This window comes from Pinus tabuliformis, chromosome 7 (assembly GCF_031772625.1).
Source record: "Pinus tabuliformis cultivar Carrire ecotype Pingquan chromosome 7, CPIR1, whole genome shotgun sequence".
NCBI classification, from domain to species: Eukaryota; Viridiplantae; Streptophyta; class Pinopsida; order Pinales; family Pinaceae; genus Pinus; species Pinus tabuliformis.
The window spans coordinates 371,915,119-371,934,812 of NC_142293.1; the positions used below are offsets into that span (position 1 = coordinate 371,915,119).

Here is a 19,694-nt window from a genome sequence, read left to right on the forward strand (position 1 = left end):
TCCCTAGCAAGCTTTGACACGCATTTGGCACTGGGCACATCTTGGCATATTTTGGCCCTAACCTCTAGCAAGCCTTAGCACCACTTAGCATACCTTGTCACTCCCTCCTTAGCACACATGGAACTCAGTGACACTTCTTGTCACAAACTATTATTCATTCATTTCCATGCATTAATTTGACCTAGTTCTCCCTTATGTTTCTGTGACACTCCCTAACACTTCCTAGCATGAGTTGGCACACCCTGGCATCTAACTAATTGATGTATGTCTTCCACTAACATGGAAACTCAATTTTTTGCCTTACCCCTTCAATTAGACTCAAATAGTAACCAAATGATCATGTCTTAGGAGTCTTCAATACCTAAAAAAATTCTCGACACAATACTCAAGAATTTGTTGTTATTCACTAAAGAAGGAGGCTAGTTGTGTTTGTGTCTCTTCCTTTAACAAATATGTCCACTAACCATGTGACACGACCTATTATCACCACATTAAGAATTGTTTGACTAGGTGGCGAAAGGGCCAAGGGGATCCTTATTAATCTTGCAAGGGGTGACACCCTATAATTCTAGTTGTTTCTAAAAAGACACCCCTTTTATTTGTACTTGCATTATAATCTGCAAGCCTAGTTTCACACAAATTAGTGTGATATCATACCACGAGAAATTTTATGATGGCTATTTATCATAAAATAAGATTTCATTTCATTTATTTCACAAAAAGAAAAACACTTCAACATGAACAACAATCCAAGAAGAATGAAACTCTGTGGCCTTAGGAAGATGTTTTCCTAACAAGATTGCATTCCATCTAATATTAGCAAGGGTCACTAGCAACCCAAAGACTTTGCCAAGGCCCATGTAGATTTGGCCAAGGGACAAAACTAGAACACATGTTTTAGGGTTTTAATTCATCTACAATGGGAGCATTGTGAGTTATAAAATCTCAAGTATATTAATATTATATTTAGAACCATGCCCTCCATAATTAGTGATTATAGAAAAAATACTCTCTATGGCCTTACCATTGATCTTCATAGGGTTTACCACAAGGAGACCTAGGTTTTTCTTTTGACAAAATAGTTTGTTCAAATAATGATCAAGAATAAGGTTAAAATAAAGCCGCATGAAATACATATTAGTCTCATGTTTCATTAACATTAAAGAACAACCGCATTTTCAATCTGACTGCCAATATCTAGGTGATTGAATTATTAACATAAAAATTAGACCAATTAAATCAATTTATAAACTTGTTCCAAAATAATATTACTAGGGTTAGCTAACATGTATGTAAGATTGAACCACCACTATGGAAACTAAACCCTTAGATGCTAGTTTAGGTACATAATAACATTTATTTGAAATGAACAATGGTCAATAATTGGTTTCTAGAAAATTTTAGTAGAAATAAAATGATATTGATTTAAATTAAGTTAAAGTCATAGTAACAATTGATTTCTCCAAAATTATAATAGAAATCATAGTATGATCAAAGTTCCAATAAAATTTTGAAGTAAATCGAAAGTATCTCATACTTCGACCAGGATGCACTTTTTCAATTTTTATGGGATAATATTTATTTCAGACTATTATTTTAACCCATTTATATAAGTAGGATAAAAAGCTATTGAAATGCATCTTTCTCGATAAATTTTAATCAAAATTTAATTTAGTTTTACATTATTGGAGTGATGAATTTTGTTTGTGTTATAGTAGCGGATTCATTATTCCTGCAGCATCGTTTCGGGCAAACTAAAGGCTAGGTAACTAATACCTTAGGGTCACACCAAACACCCAAGTGACAGAGGGAAAAGGCACTTTTGCAGACAAAAGCTGAAATCTTGATCCTCAATTCGGTCATTAATTTCATTTCTGAGAAAAATGTCGTCACTGGAAAAATGTCGACAGAGGTTCCTGTTCATCACTAGAGCTTGGCATCATCAAGCAAAGACTTCTCATCGCCATCTTCAATGGATCCCTTGCTTCTCATGCTGAAGCTTCCTTATAGTGCTCTTAGAGTACCCCTCATGTGCAAAGATGCCCCCTTTTCGCTTCCGTTAACGATCATTGTCTTCTCCCTCGTCTTCGCCACCTATTTCTTGGTGGTCTTGAGCTTCATCTACGATGTCCTCGTCGAGCCACCGGGCATTGGGAGCATGCAGGGTCTTGTCACATGAACATAAAACCGGTTGTCTTCCTATCTGGAAGAGTGAAAGGGAAATATATTAGCGAAGGGCTCTCTTCAAGGTTTATGTTCTTGCTTGGTGGGGTGGGCATAACTTTGTTGGACTTGGCCCTCGACAAACACCAAGCGAGGAGCGTCAAGGTCTCTTTTATGGTGACCAGGGTTTCTTCTTTGGCGATCACTTATATCATGGGTAATTTATTTGTTTGCATCAAAATTCAATCTTATCTATGTTAATTGGGGTTATGAATAGCGAATCTAGATGTTCTAGGTCCATTTCTAGTTTAGTAGAACATCAGTACTATTTTTTTGATTTTATGTTTAGTGTAACAGTTTTGGCCTTTATGAGTAATTAGCTGGCGTAATGGAAAGGCTTTGAAGTCTTTAAATTTGTTATTGCTAGGGTTTGAAATTCATTAATGATATGGTTTAAAATTCATTAAAGGCCGGGATTGACTTAATAAAAATATGGTTTAAAATTCATTAAAGGTCAGGATTGACTTAATAAAAGAGTTGTTACCCTCCTTTATGTGGACGCTAGGGTTGTATAGTTCAATTTATTAGAATAGTTGTATTAAGATTTATGGTGCTTGAATTTCAGATTAAGAAAAACAATATATTTTTTTTTTCTCTGAAGAAAAAATGGCAAAAAAAAGTTACCATACATGCACTATGTGCATTCAGCAAAAAACCCATCTGTCCATGGCCAAAGTCGTGAGTAGTACAACCTCCAAATAATTTGTCTGTGATAAAAACCACCTTGAGATCAAATATCAAAATTGTTCTCTCCACACAACGTGGGAGCAAAACTGATATATATTGATCTGTTCCTAATAAGTCCTATCTAATAGTAAATAAAAATCAATAGGTGACCTTTGTAACCTAAATATTTACATCAAAAAATCAAATATATTACAAACTATTAAATAAAGGGTATAGAAATATAATATGTAGTTTGATATAAAGGAGAAACAAAGAGCATAAAATATCTATAAAAGGGTGGTGCTCTAAAATTTGGACTGTCGCATTCATACATTCTGTGACCTACCAATGGCTCATAGCTTTTCTAGCACCCTCCTTGAAAAGAGAATTATTTTCATGGTTCCTTTCCCTGTAGATATGACAATATCATACATTATTAAAATCTTGTTTTATCTGAATAATTTCATCTAGAATTGGAAGGTCTGTGGTTGTGACATCTTTGAACTTCATTAAACCAATTAATAACATTTAAAGAATCCCCTAAGACTAGAAGAGAGCAACAATCATATTCTAGAGCCTAGCACAATAGAATATTTAAAGATAGAAGTTCAGAAAAATTGTTAGGTCCTCTACCTAGACCAAATTTTGACTTCATGAAATTTTGTTAATTTATGGAAATAATGAGTCCACCGCCACAACTATTTTCCTCACTTTGAAGCACCCTCAACATAATACTAAGGAATGTGTCGATTGATCTCTTCTTCAATGATATTGCAAGGCACATGAATAAAGTCTTTTGATGGAAGGAGAGCATAAATTGCCCCCACTTCAGCTCAATAAGGTTGGGTGCACATGCAAAGTCCCTAAAAGTGGCTTTGTTCCTGGAAAGCTAGACCCCCTAACAAATGAGGGGAGGGATTTTTATGAAGGTCTCACTGTTTGATGAATCCCACTGCGACTTCCAAGCCCTAATCAAGCTATTGTTTCCTTTCCACTACAAGTTGTAATTCAATATATGCCTAGATTTAACTGAAATATGTAGTGAGAAAGGGAAAAAAAGAAACAAGTGTGACATAGACTCTTCACCATTTTTACATAAAATACACCAGTTGGGACCTTCTTTATATATTTTTTGTAAGTTGTCCCAAGTTGTCAATTTGTTTTTTAATAAACACCATAGGAAAATCTTGACTTCTACTATCTGGTGACTGTATCCTAATTTTACGGTATATACCCTATAAGGAGAGTGAACCCAACACAAAGAATCCAGGCTATCTCTTTTTTCTGACATTCAACCTTTTGAGAGAGATAATATAATCCTGCCACATATCAACATGCTCTCCTTAAAGGCCTAAATGGGCCACATTCTCCCAACCTTTCGACTAGAAAGTAGTCCAATCCTCATCTACAACCTGATTGAGGAAAAATTTATCGTGCTCGTTCAAGAAAGCCACAAGATCCGAATGAAATCTAAAATTATCTTGGTAGACAAACCATGGTTCCAAACCAATTCCAACATTCTTCCCATTTCCCACCTTCCAAGTGATTCCACCTCCAATAATATTAAATGAAGGTATAACAACTTTCGAGATAATTGAAGAGTTTGGCACTATTTTATTTAGTTTTCTAATCCATTCATCAAGCGAGAGGGGGAATGTATTTCCTGAAAACTACTGATGTCCACAGGCTCTATCTGGAGAGAATAATCCAACTAACTTTTAATCCAACTAAATTTTGACGAAAGGTTTTTTGAAAAGATAAAAATTTCTTTAACGCCGCATACACCCCCATGATTTGGGCAAAGAAATCTTATCCCATGCCACCTATGGGAAAACAACTTCATCTTTGACCCAGCCCACAAAAAACTTCATCTTTGACCTAGCCCACAAAATCCGACTGCATAGCTTTCTTATGGCATATTATAATATTATAATATGCCTTTGGGAACCCATGTGAGAGCCATCCAATAAACAAGAATGGCCTTAAGGACTAATTTGATAAGGACCAACCTTCCAGCTCTCGAGAGCCATTTGAAGCACCAATGTTTAAGCCTCTTCTCAACTTTTTCGAATAACCACCTCCAGTCTATTTTTTTATATGAATTGTCTTTCAAATGGAATTCCAAGTATTTCAGGCTATCTCAAATTAGTTTTACAGAAAAAGGAAGGAAAATATGTCCTCTTGTCGCCTCTGCCCCGGATAAACAAACGTATGAAAGAGTGGACTTCTGAACATTGATATTCATTCCCGTTTCTTTCTGAAAGAGAGCTAGGGTGTCCTTGTTAGATCCCAAGTCTTGTCTCGAGCCATTGCAGAATATTATAATATCATCAACAAAAAGCTTATTTGTGATAAATGTTGGGAATTTTCTGGTAAATTCCAAAACAAAATCATTGAAAAGAGAGTAATACTCTGTTCTTTCCACAAGATCTTTAACACAGGGAAGCTTAAAATAGATTGCTAGAGAAGCTCAGAGTTTTTACACACATAAAAACTTTATATTCGTTAATAAACTGCCTAATACAAACTTCATCCTCTTAACAGAGGGATTCACCAAGAACTTAAAAAAATTACTTTGTCTCTTTTATAAATTTTACACTACTGTGTGCAAAAATTTCTTTTACATTTACTGTTGTAAATAAAAAAAAAGTTACATGAATTTACTGCTGTAAAAGAATCCATTACATATGCTCTGCTGCGAGTTTCATTTTGTTCTTTCAAAGAACAACCACTAAACAAAAAAACTTCACGATGCTGCATTACAAACTCTCTCCATACATCTTTTCTTTACACTGCTGTGTAATTTTCATTACATATTCACCAATAAAAAAAAAAATTACATTACCCTTTTCACTGCTGTGTGAAAGATTTCATCATTCGCACTAATGCATGCTTCCCTTCTCCTCATTACATGCACGAATGAACTATGAAAAAAAACTAAAACATAACAATTGCATTTTTACTATGCCCATACTTCCGTAAAGAAGAAAAACATTAAAATTTAAAATTTCTACCTACATTATACGAACAGGAGTAAATATCATTGATTATTTTACTGCAGCAAACGGCGGTCAAACCCAAAACTTCATGCAATGTTCATATGCAGGGTTGAACATCAACTTTGGCTTAATCGGATGGTGGACAACCTTCATCTCAATCCAACAGATATCGCTTGGTCAAATCAAACGAATGTTACGTCCCGATAAAAAGTGGTTTTGGAAAAAGTACCGTGGAGACATGTCGAAAGGTGTACAGTATCAGGGGCATTTGAGAGAATACCACTTGCTCATGAAAAGCGGTGCGATAAGCCTGGCAGTTTTCCTGAAATGGTTTTACGGTTGCCGTTTAATGGAGCTGCACTTGAAATTATATTTCAACACTCCCCTTTAATTTCAACTGCTGGGTTATCAGTCATACCCAAACATTTCCTCAAAAATTCAAAACTTTTATGTTCCAATGGCTTGGTAAGAATGTCTGCAACCTGTTCCTGAGTCCTACAATGTTTTAAAACAATTTCTCCATTGCTTACCAGTTCCCTGATGTAATGAAACCTTGTGTCAATGTGTTTCGTTCTCTTATGAAACAAAGAATTCTTAGATAATGCAATAGCTAAGCTATTGTCACAAAAAATCACAATTTCTTTTGCCTGCTCTTAACCTAATCCCCTTAACATCCTTCTCATCCAAATTTCTTGACATGCTGCTGCCGTAGCTGCCACATATTCTACCTCTGTTGTAGACAATGCTACAATAGGTTGTTTCTTAGAAGCCCATGAAATGGCTACTGAACCCATGTGAAAAACATAACCGGATGTGCTTTTCCGATCATCTACACTTACAACCCAATCACTATCAGTGTATTCATTTAAATCTGAACATTCTGAGACAGTATATAAAATTCCAAACCTTTTAGTACCTTTTACATACCTCAAAATCCTTTTTGCTGCCTGCCAATGTGCTTCTATCAGCCTCTCCATGAATCTGGAAATCAAACTAACAGAAAACATTATATCTGGCCCAGTTGCAGTCAAATACATGAGGCTGTCAACTATGCTCTTGTACAAACTAGGATAAAAATCCTTGCTACTGTCTTCTTTGCTGAGTTTTAATCCCATCACTGTGGGAGTGATTGCTGCCTTGCTGTCCTGCATATTGAATCTCTCCAACACTTCATTAACATATTTTGCTTGTGAGATAAAAATCCCATTTTCATTTTGATCTACTTCTATTCCTAAGAAGTATCAGCAAACCCATGTTAGTCATCTCAAATTCTTCTTTCATGAGTGTTTTGAAATTTTCAATAAGGCAATCATCATTACCTGTGAAAATAACATCATCAACATATAACACAACAATTAGTATTTTACCATCCTTTTCTTTGATGTAGATAGTGGGTTCTCCCTCACATTTGTCAAATCCATTTTCTAATAGATAGGAACCTATCCTATTGTACCATGCTCTTGGTGCTTTCTTCAGCCCATAAAGAGCTTTCTTCAATCTGCATACTTTGCGCTTTTGGCCTTTCTTCTCATAGCCTAGAGGTTGTTCAATGTAAACCTCTTCTATTAACACTCCATTTAGAAATGTTGACTTCATGTCCATTTGGTAAACTTTCCACTTGTTTTGTGCTGCTATGAAAAGCACTGCTCTCACTGTTTTCACTCTTGCAACTGGTGCAAAAGTTTCCTCATAGTCTCTCCCATACTGCTACTTGTATCCTTTGACAACCAGCCTTGCTTTGTGTCTTTCTATTTTTCCTTCAGCATTACTCTTGGTCTTGCAAACCCATTTAACTCTAATGACTTCTTTTCCTTTTGGTAGTTCAACCAAATCCCATGTCTTGTTTCTCTCTATGGATTTGATCTCCTCATCCGTAGCTTCTATCCATTTCTTATCCTTAATTGCCTCCTCGAAATGAATAGGGTCATCAACTTGACAATATAAAGCAAACAAAGAATTCATACCTTCATCATAAATGTCACTTAAATTTCTGAATTTCTTACCTCTTTCATTTTTTGTACAAGTGCTTGAAGAAGCACTTGAATTTCCTCCTTGTGGTGTGCTTGGAGAAGCACTTTCATTTCTCCTCAAGGGTGTCTCTTGCTGTCCTTATGTTGGCGCTGCTGTTTGGGGATGTATTTCTGCCATCTCCTCATCATCTTCATCATGATACAAACAGTTTTTAACATTCATTTTTTTCTCTATGCTGCAATCCCAAGCTTCCTCCTCAATGAATTGAACATCTTTGCTCACAAAAAACTTATTGGTAGATGCGATATACAACTTGTAAGCTTTGGATTCCTCACTGTAACCAATGAAAATACATTTCTCCCCTTTGCTATCCAACTTCCTCCTTAGCTGATCTAGAATGTGTGCATAAGCCACACATCCAAAAACTTTCATGTGGGTGACTCCTTGCTTTCTCCAACTCCATGCTTCTTCCAACACTCTATTTATGACTACTTTTGTTGGGCATATATTCAAAATATATACTGCACAGTGCACAGCTTCAACCCAATAATCATTTGGCAAATTATTTGCCATTAACATACTCCTCGCCATGTCCATGATTGTCTTGTTCTTCCTTTCAGCAACTCCATTTTGCTGCGGGGTGTACCTAGCTGTAAATTGCTTATGAATTCCATTTTCTCTACAAAAACGTAGAAATTCTTTGGAGATATATTCACCTCCTCTGTCAGTTCTCAAAACTTTGATATGCAGCCCGCTTTGGTTTTCTACAAGTTCTTTGAAATTTCGAAATTTTTAAACACTTCACTTTTGTTCTTTAGGAAATAAACTCAAGTCTTTCTCGTGAAATCATCAATGAATTTTAGAAAATATTGGCTACCTGCTAGTGATGGAGTTTGCATTGGTCCGCATAATTCTGAGTGGACAATCTCTAAGGGTGCCTTTGCCCTTATGCTTTTCCCTGATGGAAAACTTTCTCTATGTCGTTTCCCTAAGATACAACCTTCACAAAGGCTGTCCGGTTTCTCTATCAATGGTAATCCTCTTACCATTCCTTTTCTATTCAACAAGTTAAGACCTCCAAAGTTGAGATGTCCAAATCTCAAGTGCCACAACCAATTTTCATTCTTTGGTACGCTTTAGAAAGCCTCTTGTGTCACTGCTGCAGTTACTTCTTTATTTTTCAAATCTGCCTTTATTCTTAGAGGGAACATCAAGTTCCTCGTCATCTTCACTTCAGCAATACATCGTTTGCTGGGTGCTCTATCCATGATGGTGCATACGTCGTTCACAAAGAAAACATTGTACCCCTTTTGAAAAAGCTGTCCAATACTTAAGAGGTTACACTTCATTCCGGGAACATAATAGACATCTGCTATGGTTTTCTTTTCACCTTTCTTTGTAAATATTTTTACTTCTCCTTTTCCCATAACATAAACTTTACTATCAGTCCCAAGCATGGCTTGTGACTTCACACTCTGATCTAAATTGGAAAACAATGCTATGTTTCCTGTCATATGGTTACTGCAACCGGAGTCTAGAAACCATATATAATCACTCTTTGTTTCAGCCATATTACAAGCTAACAACACATTATCTTGGCTGATATTTTCTCTAGTGATATTTGCACTATATCTATTACTCATATCATGCTGCTTCTTCCTACCTCCATTTGCATAATGCCCATATTTTTTACAGTAATAACATTGAACATTTGATTTTTAATATCTTTGTCCTTGAGTATGATGTTGTCCACTTTGTTGGTTGCTGCCTTGGCCTTGGTTCTGATGTGGATTGCTGCCTCTTCCTTGAGCATTTGCTGGGCTGTTTCTTCCACCTATGTTTTGGCTTTTGCCTTTTCCTCCCTTGTTTCCTCTGCCTTGACCTCTTCCTCTTCCAAAGGACATCTGGATCTTGAAGGCATGCTCTAGAGATGGGTTTTCATTTTTACTCTACCTCTGCTCATGTGTTATGAGTGATGCATGTAGCTCATCAACTGAGAAATTTGAGAGATCCTTTGTCTCCTCTATGGTGGTCACAATCACATCGAACTTTGAGGGTAGGACCCTCAATAGTTTCTCCACAATCCTCCTTTCTTCAAGAACTTCTCTATGAGTCCTTATCTGTGTGACCAGACCAATCACATGTGTGAAGAATGAGTCGATATTGTCTGACTCCTTCATGCATAGATTCTCAAAATCTCTTCTCAGCAACTATAGTTTTGCTACCTTCACTTTCTCCATCCCTTGATAGGCTGTCTTGAGAGTTTTCCATGCTTCTTTGCATGTCTTGGCTGTTGTTATCCTTGGAAACACACTCTCATGCACTGCTTGATACAAAAATACAAGGGCTTTCGAGTCCTTCTTCTTATTGCTCTTCAACAGATCTTTCTCTGCCTAAGTTAATCTATTAAACTCATATTCATCTCCTCATTCTTCAAACCCATATTCAACAAGTTCCCATAAATCTTGAGAAGCAAACAGGGCTCTCATGGTTATTGCCCAATAGTCATAATTTTTCCCATTAAATTGTGGGAGCTTAGTATTAAAAATACTCATGCTAGTGTTGGTGCTAGAGCGAGCCATTCTTGCACTCTTCAAAATACTTGACTGTGTATTTAAAAACACTCATTGTCTTCAAAAAAAACTAATCTTGAGAAATACCTTGGATTTTTTACTGAGTCTTCACTCTGCTGGAGAAGCTTCTGCAGCAAAAGAACCTTCCTTCAGCTTCTTTGACACCTTCAAAGAGCCTTGACAAGCTCTCATACCACTGTTGGGAATTTTTTGGTAAATTCCAAAACAAAATTACTGAACAGAGAGTAATACTATGTTTTTGCCACACGATCTTTAACATAGGGAAGCTTAAAATAGATTGCTGGAGAAGCTCAGAGTTTTTACACACATAAAAACTTTATATTCATTAATAAACTGCCTGATACAAACTTCATCCTCTTAACAGAGGGATTCACCAAGAACTTAAAAAAATTACTCTGTCTCTTCTAGAAATTTTACACTACTATCTGTAAAAATTTCTTTTACATTTACTGTTGTAAATAAATAAAAAATTACATGAATTTACTGTTGTAAAAGAAATACCTTACATATGCTCTGTTGCGAGTTTCATTTTGTTCTTTCAAAGAACAGCCACTAAATAAAAAAACTTCACGCTGCTGCGTTACAAACTCTCTCCATACATCTTTTCTTTACACTGCTGTGTAATTTTCATTACATATTCACCAACAAAAAAAAAACTTACATTACCCTTTTCATTGCTGTGTGAAAGATTTCATCATTCACACTAATGCATGCTTCCCTTCTCCTCTTTACATGCACGAATGAACTATGAAAAAAAAATTAAAACATAACAATTGCATTTTTACTATGCCCATACTTCCGTAAAGAAAAAAACATTAAAATTTAAAATTTCTACCTACATTATACGAACAGGAGTAAATATCATTAATTATTTTACTGCAACAAACGACGGTCAAACCCAAAACTTCATGAAATGTTCATGTGCAAGGCTGAACATTAACTTTGGCTTAATCGGACGGTGGACAACCTTCATCTCAATCCAACGGATATCGCTTGGTCAAATCAAACGAACTTTACGTCCCAATAAAAAGTGGTTTTGGAAAAAGTACTGTGGACACTTGTCGAAAGGTGTACAGTATGAGGGGAGCTTGAGAGAATACCACTTGCTCATGAAAGGCAGTGCTATAAGCCTAGCGCGTCGCAGTTGAAATTATATTTCGTAGTAGTCTACGTAGGCAGCAGAATGACCCGTTTTCCATCACCGGCCGGAAAATCGTCCGGCTCCGGCCACCAGCAATCCCTCCGCCCTCCGCCACCTTTCCCTAGCTCCGCCACCCTCTTTCTTCGCCACCCTCCCCTAGCAATCCTAACATTCCTGACAAAAGAGCCGATCGGGGTTGGCAATCCTGACATCCCCTGACAGATCAGGTCTAAGTTGGAGAGTTATTGCCATTGGAAATTCAAAATGAGGAATTGCACGGGCTGCTCACTCACCTTTCTCCTCCACTCGGCACCTCCCGCTCTGTAATTCCTCCACTATGCAATTCCTAAACTCCGCAGCTCGCCAAACTCTGTAGCTCGTCACTGGTTGTTGGTTGTTGTTATTTTCATTTTAAAACCCTTGAGGACACCGAGTATCCTCAACAATTAAATTGACAGATAGATTTTGGGCGTTGACGTGCAGACAAGTGGACTTGACGCTCCAACAATCGCCATGGTTTAAATGACAATAAACCCCCTGTTTTGAAGAGCCCACATTTTTTTGTTGTTATTTTCATTGTACAGGTATGTGAGCCTCCAATGAGTGGGAAAAGTGGCCTGTTGAGAGAATATTCTATGCAAGGAAAAACCAACCCAAGGCAAATGGATCATCAAGCATTATCTATTTTTGTCCAGCAATATTTCAGATAGACATTCAACCTGGTTTTCATAGTTGAACAAATATCATTGCTTGTGTAACAGATTTCCGAGGTTGCTAATCGATGGGCCTTATGGAGCACCAGCACAAGACTACAAAAAGTATGATGTCTTGCTTCTTGTTGGTCTAGGAATCGGACCCACTCCATTTATCAGCATTCTCAAAGACATTGTCAACCATATGAAAGTATCTGAGGAAGAAGGCGTAACTTTCTTTAAATGTTTTCATTTTCGTTTTGATCCCCGAGCTTAAATCTTTTATTTTCTCCTCTAAATGGTTATCATTTGCAGAGCAATCCAAATGTAGGGAAGCGTGAGAAAAAACCTTTCAATACAGTTCGTGCATTTTTCTACTGGGTTACTAAAGAGGAAGGATCATTTGATTCATTCAAGGGAGTCATGAATGAAGTGGCAGCAATTGATCAAAAGGTACACACCTTCAAATCTTTACTTCTGTTATACACGCCCTTGCGATTCAACGATGTTGATTGAAGCAAGGAATGAATCACTGTCAGGGCATAATTGAGTTGCACAACTATTGCACAACTATTTATGAAGAGGGTGATGCTCGATCAGCATTGATCGCTATGTTGCAGGCACTAAATCATGCCAAACATGGTGTAGATATTGTATCGGGCACCAGGGTAAGTCAATCACATTACAACATTCAAGATTTACATGTTCATGTGAATGAAGAATTTTTGTCAATGCTTATTGGAATTTGATTCAATTAATCTACACAGGTTTGCACACACTTTGTCAAGCATAATTGGAGAAACATCTTCAAGAGTATTGCTCTCAAGCACAAAGACTCCAGAGTGGGTATGATTTTCTCCAGCCTAACCTTGTGTCAATGATTTGATGGCTATTCTATGACAGATTGTCAACTAATCCTTTGAAACCTCACTTCTTTCTCTACTTGATATGCACTTAGGGGTTTTCTACTGTGGTCCTGCTGCTCTTATTGAGAATTTGAGGCAGCTTTCATTGGATTTCACACGCAAAAATTCCACCAAATTTGACTTTCACAAGGAAAACTTCTGATGCCCAAGCGGTTCAATTGTTTGTGTGTTATTAACTTATTTGTGCATTCATGTTATTAACACCCCAAGAGGCAGGGAATCAAAGAGTCTATCCCTTACTTGCCCAGAAGTTATAGCCACTGTCTGAAGAGAAAAAATGGGTCTCTTTTGACAGTTGTTTTCTTTGTATATTAGAACATGAATTTCAGAGCCATACAACAAAGAACATAGAGGATGAATCAATTTTTTCTTCCTTCATCTGCAATAAAATGCCTTTTGATTGATGTTCACAGTATTCCTTGATTTGCATTTAAACTATGGTACATCTAAATTTTTGCAGATTGGATACAAATCCTTTTACTGACCTCTCTTGTTGTTTCTCAGAACTTTCCAAACTCTTGAGATCCTTTTGTACTTCGTGTTGTGATCGTTATTTTTGTGATGCCTTCTTAATTGCAAGTTTATTAGGATTTTGTTTCACGTTAATAGAGTATGACTTTCTCCTATGTGTGTAGCCTCTCTTTTCCATTCTCCGGTGAAGATTAGCACACTTCATTATCCAGTTGGGATTACTGAACTCTGGTATTTAGTTGCTTATGTAGTAATATGACCCCGTTACTATGTGTCCACAACTTGTTTGATATCAGAGAAAACTTTGAATATCATCTTACTTTCAATCTTAGTAGGTAATTCTCTATTTATGTACTGTGATAATTAATCAACTTTATGTCACTACATACATGTGCATTGTGGAAAAGATTGTAATTTTCTTATTAAAGGACTTGACATACTAATGAAGGCATTATAAACCATAAGCTGCATTGTAAGCCATAAGCTGCATAGTTCTTGTAACTTCCAAGAGTTCTTATTATAGAACAATTTGGAAGTTACATGAGTTTCATATGTAATGTCTGTTGTAACTTTTATCTAAGTACTGTTTGTTTCTAAGAGTTTCAGAAGACTGCACCAATCATATTTGATTATTGATTTTCAAGTTCTAAGAAGACCTTTCTTTTCGAAGTAGTAAATTTTGGACATTACAGACATTTGATGATCCATTAAATTTCTCTTGCGAGCATGTGGAATGAGATAGATCACAACCCATTCATTGAACACTTGTCAGCATCACCAAAATCCACCTATATTTCCTTGTTGCTCTAAATTACATAAGGCCAATATATTTTACATCATATATCAAAAGGATTCACCATCTATATACCACCCAACACTTAAAAATATGTCAACGGAAAGGCATGACATCCTAGCAAAGGTAATGTCAAGCCTGGCGTTGAACACATCCACACCTAAAACTTCTACACTTCCTACAAACAATATCTAGTGATGTTGTTTCTTACTCTTCCACTTCTTCTTCTTAGGACACTAACAAGAAAAGTGGTCATGTTTGTTGCTCTTGAAGCAATTGATATGACTCAAAACCTTCTTCTAGTTAGAATACCCTAAATATTACATTTTCCTCTAACCCTTCCCAAATCTTGCTTTATTTCCCTCCTTCCTCAACTTCTCAATGATGGATAGGTCTACTACATCCTCATAGCTTCCTAAACCTATCTTCAATCTCATCTCCTCCTTGAAAAAGTGTTGTTGGGAAAAGTATCCAATACGGAATGACCCTATCCCACTCTAAGGGTTATAGTACCTCAGCAACAATCGAAGTAAAGCTATCTAAGATTTCTTCTTTATGAAAGTAAAACAGGGGAGAAAGAGATCCACTAACTGATGTCTTCCGCTAATGGTTGATCCAATCTTCTCTCCTTGCTGCTTGCTCCCAGCTCCTTGCTCTTTCACTGGCCCAGCTACACCAAGATCCTGCAAAATGGCAAGAAAGGGAAACTACAAGAAGCATACATTCATAATTGATTTAAGGATTAGAATAATTCAAATACACAAGTATAACAATACACCATTGAGACACATGCATATAGAAGAACCTCAAATGCTTTATTAATGGAAGAAGTAAAGTTCAGGAAGTGATACAACCGTAAGAGGCCCAATCCAGCATCACCTTCCCAGCAGAAAGAAATCTCCTCTTCACCTCCTTCAAAGCAAATCACCCAATAGTTCTATACTCAAACCAACAACACTTCCTTACATTCACAAGATTCCAGCCTCCCTAGACCTCATGAGAGAGCTCTATATATAGGAGTTTTGGAGAAAGGATGAGTCAGCTTGAAGTTGGCATGAAGCTGACTAGTGTCCTCTCCCACTTTAGTTATTCTTCAGTTCTTGAGTCCACTTGGAGGTTCTTGCTTCCATTTGGAGATCTAGACCCTCTTACTCATCACCAGTCGAATTGCCTGATCCAAGTGTCATTTTGGAAGCTTCCTGGGCATTGACATCTTGAGGAATGACTGTGCCACATGTCCCAACTCGCCCAGCGCAGGTAGCCTTCTTTGCAGTTGACATTCAGCACAGGTAGACAGTGGAGCAGTTGACATTCAGCGCAGATGCTCAGTGGAGCAGTTGACATGATCCAGAATTGCCTTGTTTTTGAGTGTTTTCAGGTGGAGAACTGATATTCAGTGCTGTGGTTTGCTGACCTTGTTCCTCTAGGGGTAGGAACAACATGTTTAGGGACTTTGGATCCCTTAGATTATGGACATTTCATGCTTCATGCTGTAAGGCACAAAAATGTCTATAACAGTTGCCCCCTAAAGTATGAGGTCGTTTATCGGGTGAAATGCTTTATCAGGAGGATCTGAAGTTCATTCAATCGTTGAGAGGTGACCTGTAATAAAATACAATACAATACATTATTTTTCATTCTGCTTTCATGATCTAGCTGAGGCGGGCATTCCCATGCTCAGCTTTATAAATTCATTTTGGTACATAGAACAGACGATCGTCTGATGGTAGACTGATAATTATTTGCTGAAATTATCATCCTTTGAGTAGGATGATCATCTGCTGCAATGATGTACATGTCAAATGTCTTTATATTTCCTGAATATATATCGCAGCCTGGATGGATGAAACTAGATCTGGGGTCTTCAAACTCGTTCGATCTTCACTCTAAGTACAAGTCGATCCATGTGAGAATTGCGCTGAAGTCGAACATGGAAAGACATCACTTGATTACCGGTCAATGATGTAAACCGTTAACAAGCGCGAGAGGAATCACCGATAATGATAATGATCCTCAAGGTACGACAGTACAATCCACGTGGTGTGAATAAAGGACTTGGCGTCGAACACCACGCAAAATCTTTCGGTCGAAGGTCATTGATGTATACCTGTCGCCGGAAGTGAGAAACTTGCCATTGAGGCATGCAAGCTTCAAAGTACTGGGGGGGTGTTCCTAGATCAACTTCTTGGATAATGAGCTGAAGTCGACAAGAAGCGATCCATCAAAGGAGGGCCTTAATGAATCCCACATCAGTGACACGGAACGGAGCTAATGATTTTAATGGAGGTGGAAACAATCTGTGACATATGATTCAGGGTGGCGATCATGGATGGATGAAGGATAATGTATGGCAGTGGATGGGACACGATTGACTCTTTCTGAACAACATCTCTTGAACATATAACGACACTGATGCGATGGATCGGTAGCATTACCCCAAATGTGGATGGTTTGGCGAGACCATGGTGATGAGACCGGTGAATGAAACAACCCAACCCGATGTGATACGGAGGAAAAGTGTCATGTTCAAGAGCGACTTGCTACCATTACAGCTTTGAGGTTCTCCCAATTTTTCCCCAGTCATTTCTGACCAGTACCTCTTTATTTTTGTCAAGCTTGAGGAGGATAACATATGCTTGTTCTATAACTTGCCCTTCGGGCAAGCCCATCGCTATGTTTTAACGAGCCTAGCGATAGGGAAACTCGTTCTCGTCTAAAGACAAGTTTGTCACTATTTAATCATTTTAACGAGTCTAACGACAAGGAAAACTCGGTCCTTTTCATTTTTAGAGAGTCTGAAAAGGTACAGAAAGTTAACTCCACAATTCCTTTTTCATCATCTAATCCCTTAAGTCCGAAAAAGTATAAAACAATACAGAAGGGATGAGTTTTCGATAACTTTAACGAGCCGAATAAAACAAGCGCTCGACCTTTTTGTGCAATAATCCCTCAGGTCCAAAAAGATTAAAATCTAGAGGAGGGATAGCTTTTCCGGTCCTTTAACGAGCTGGAAGGCCAAAACTCGGCAATCTTTTCATATTTTACGAGTCAGTTGAAAAGAGCTCAAAGAAGACTCGTCTTTTGAGGAACGAGTGATAAACAGGGATAGCAGCAGATTCCAGGTACAGGTTGGAATTTTCCAATCACGGCAGTGTCACAAGGATTGCTAGGTGAAATCACTCTTCGCAGCTATTCCTCAAAATGGGTAAACAATCATATGGAGGTGAACGATCGGCCAAATGACGGTGGAGGTGGCAGGTGCAAACACGACCAAGGCTTTTTATGGCTGATAAATTTACGATCACAGTGGTTATTTACCGGGATAGGTTCATTTTTTATTTAAAAATGAGCTTAAACTCTGGAGGAAACATTGCTCACTGCTTTTATTTATTTTTTAACGAGCATGAAGACCGCGTTAAAACTGCTCGGATCTTGCGTTTATTTTTTAACGACCATGAACTTTATGCTAAAACTGCTCGATTACCAGTCATAAGATAAGAAATGTCCCCTGTGAGATCTCTATTTTTTAAGGAGTTTCATCTTCACTAAGCTTTACTCCATATCCTTTCTTTATGCAAGTTCGGAAACGGCTAATCCCAAAAATAGATAAATAACCGCTCTTAGCTTGCACTCCATAAGGTTTGCATGCCCCCAGGTATAAAATACAATTTCAAGGCTGCCCCTCCTCCTTCCCACCTCTGCCTTTCTTTGGGTGTTCACAGCTACTTGTCGTCTTGCTAGTCTAATGTTAACGATACTTGTCTTCTCGTTATTTTTAACGGGTCTTACGCGATACTTGTCTTCTCGTCAGCCCAATTTTTAATAGATCTTTCGCAAGATCACAAGAGAACAACTACTTGCGACAAGAGAGCAGCTACTTGCGACAAGAGAAGAACACTACTCAAAGACAAAACATTGGTGTTATTGAGGGAGGCTTGCCTCTTTCTGGTTACCCAAAGATTGTTTCGTTAATCTTTCAAACAAAACATTTCCTCGGCACTGTCTATCGAAATAGAAAAGGGTGAATGACTGTTGTCAAACGCGTAACCTTGACAAAAGAATCCTATTCCAGAACAACCCCTCTTCCATCCACGGATGGGGTACGGACTAGTCATACTCTCTCGCGGAAATTCTACCTTATACCCAAGGTTTCCTCTGCCCGAAGCAGACCAGGATGCATGCCCCCTGGGTTCCAGTCCCATCTTTCCGAATCACTCGCACTCATCGGGAAGGAGGACTGGGGGTGGAGACATTTCTTGATTGAATAGACCATTCAGGGTTGGTATATGACTATTTGCGATGCGTGATCCTGGAAATGAAAGTTGGTCTACGAGCTTGACCATTCTTCCTTCGTGTGGAAAACACATTACTCTAAAGAGTGAGGAGACCACAGCTCCCATGCAATATATATAGTCTCGTCCAAGGAGTAGGTTATAATCCAAGGGTCCTTGAACGACCATCACGTTCATTTGAACGGTCTTCCCTTTCAATGTAACATGCACACTGGGGAGGATCCCTAATGGTCGACTGGTTCCTTTATCGAAACCCGAGAGATTTCTTATCTCAGGCAAAAGCGCTGGGGAACTCAGTGCTTTCCAAGCAATAGAGGAAAGGATACTCACAGATGCCCCTTCATCAATGATAGTGCTAGCCATTACCATTCTGTAAATTGGACTATGATTCTGAATGGTATACTGGCTGGCAACCGGGGTCTGCCTAGTTGATTCCAATCAAAGGATACAACCAGGTTGCTTGGTGGTGGGACCGAATACACGGCCGGATATGACCCTGACGATGTTCCTTCCTGCGATAAAGGAATGGGCACATTGCCCTGATGCTCGTCAGAGTCTGTGTTGATGAAAAGAATCTGGATGGTGTCATCCTTATTCTCTTCAGTGAGGGTGTCATTTGAAGATGAATCTTCAGTGACGGTGTCATTTGACGATGAAACTTCTGAAGGAAGAACCGGGTCAATTGCCGTTTCGACCTTTGGACTTTCGTCCGGTCTGGATTCAGTAGGTTCATTTTCAATGACTGACGCTTCAGCTGACCACTTGAGCGGGCCAGCTGTATTCTCAACCAACAAAGGACTTGGCACGAGTTTTTTATATCCAGGAGGAAGTCTCAACGGTGAAACCGGACGATCTTCCAAAACTCTCTTCGCTTCGTCTAAGAAGGGACAACGGTGGATGGCGTGATCACCTTCACACAGTCTGCA

General features: G+C 38.1%; 1 protein-coding gene and 1 pseudogene across 1 annotated transcript; both read left to right on the top strand.

Moving 5' to 3' along the window:
• Positions 1 to 1,900: 1,900 nt before the first annotated feature.
• LOC149247527 (uncharacterized) lies at positions 1,901 to 2,424 on the top strand (annotated as a pseudogene).
• A 465-nt stretch (positions 2,425 to 2,889) lies between these two features.
• Positions 2,890 to 13,354, top strand: LOC149247528 (respiratory burst oxidase homolog protein C-like). The gene is made up of 7 exons (XM_089444464.1): positions 2,890 to 2,901; positions 12,179 to 12,252; positions 12,356 to 12,515; positions 12,602 to 12,739; positions 12,826 to 12,954; positions 13,054 to 13,132; positions 13,245 to 13,354. Exons 1-7 carry the CDS (start codon positions 2,890 to 2,892, stop codon positions 13,352 to 13,354), a joined length of 702 nt encoding a protein of 233 aa, XP_089300590.1.
• Positions 13,355 to 19,694: the final 6,340 nt, after the last annotated feature.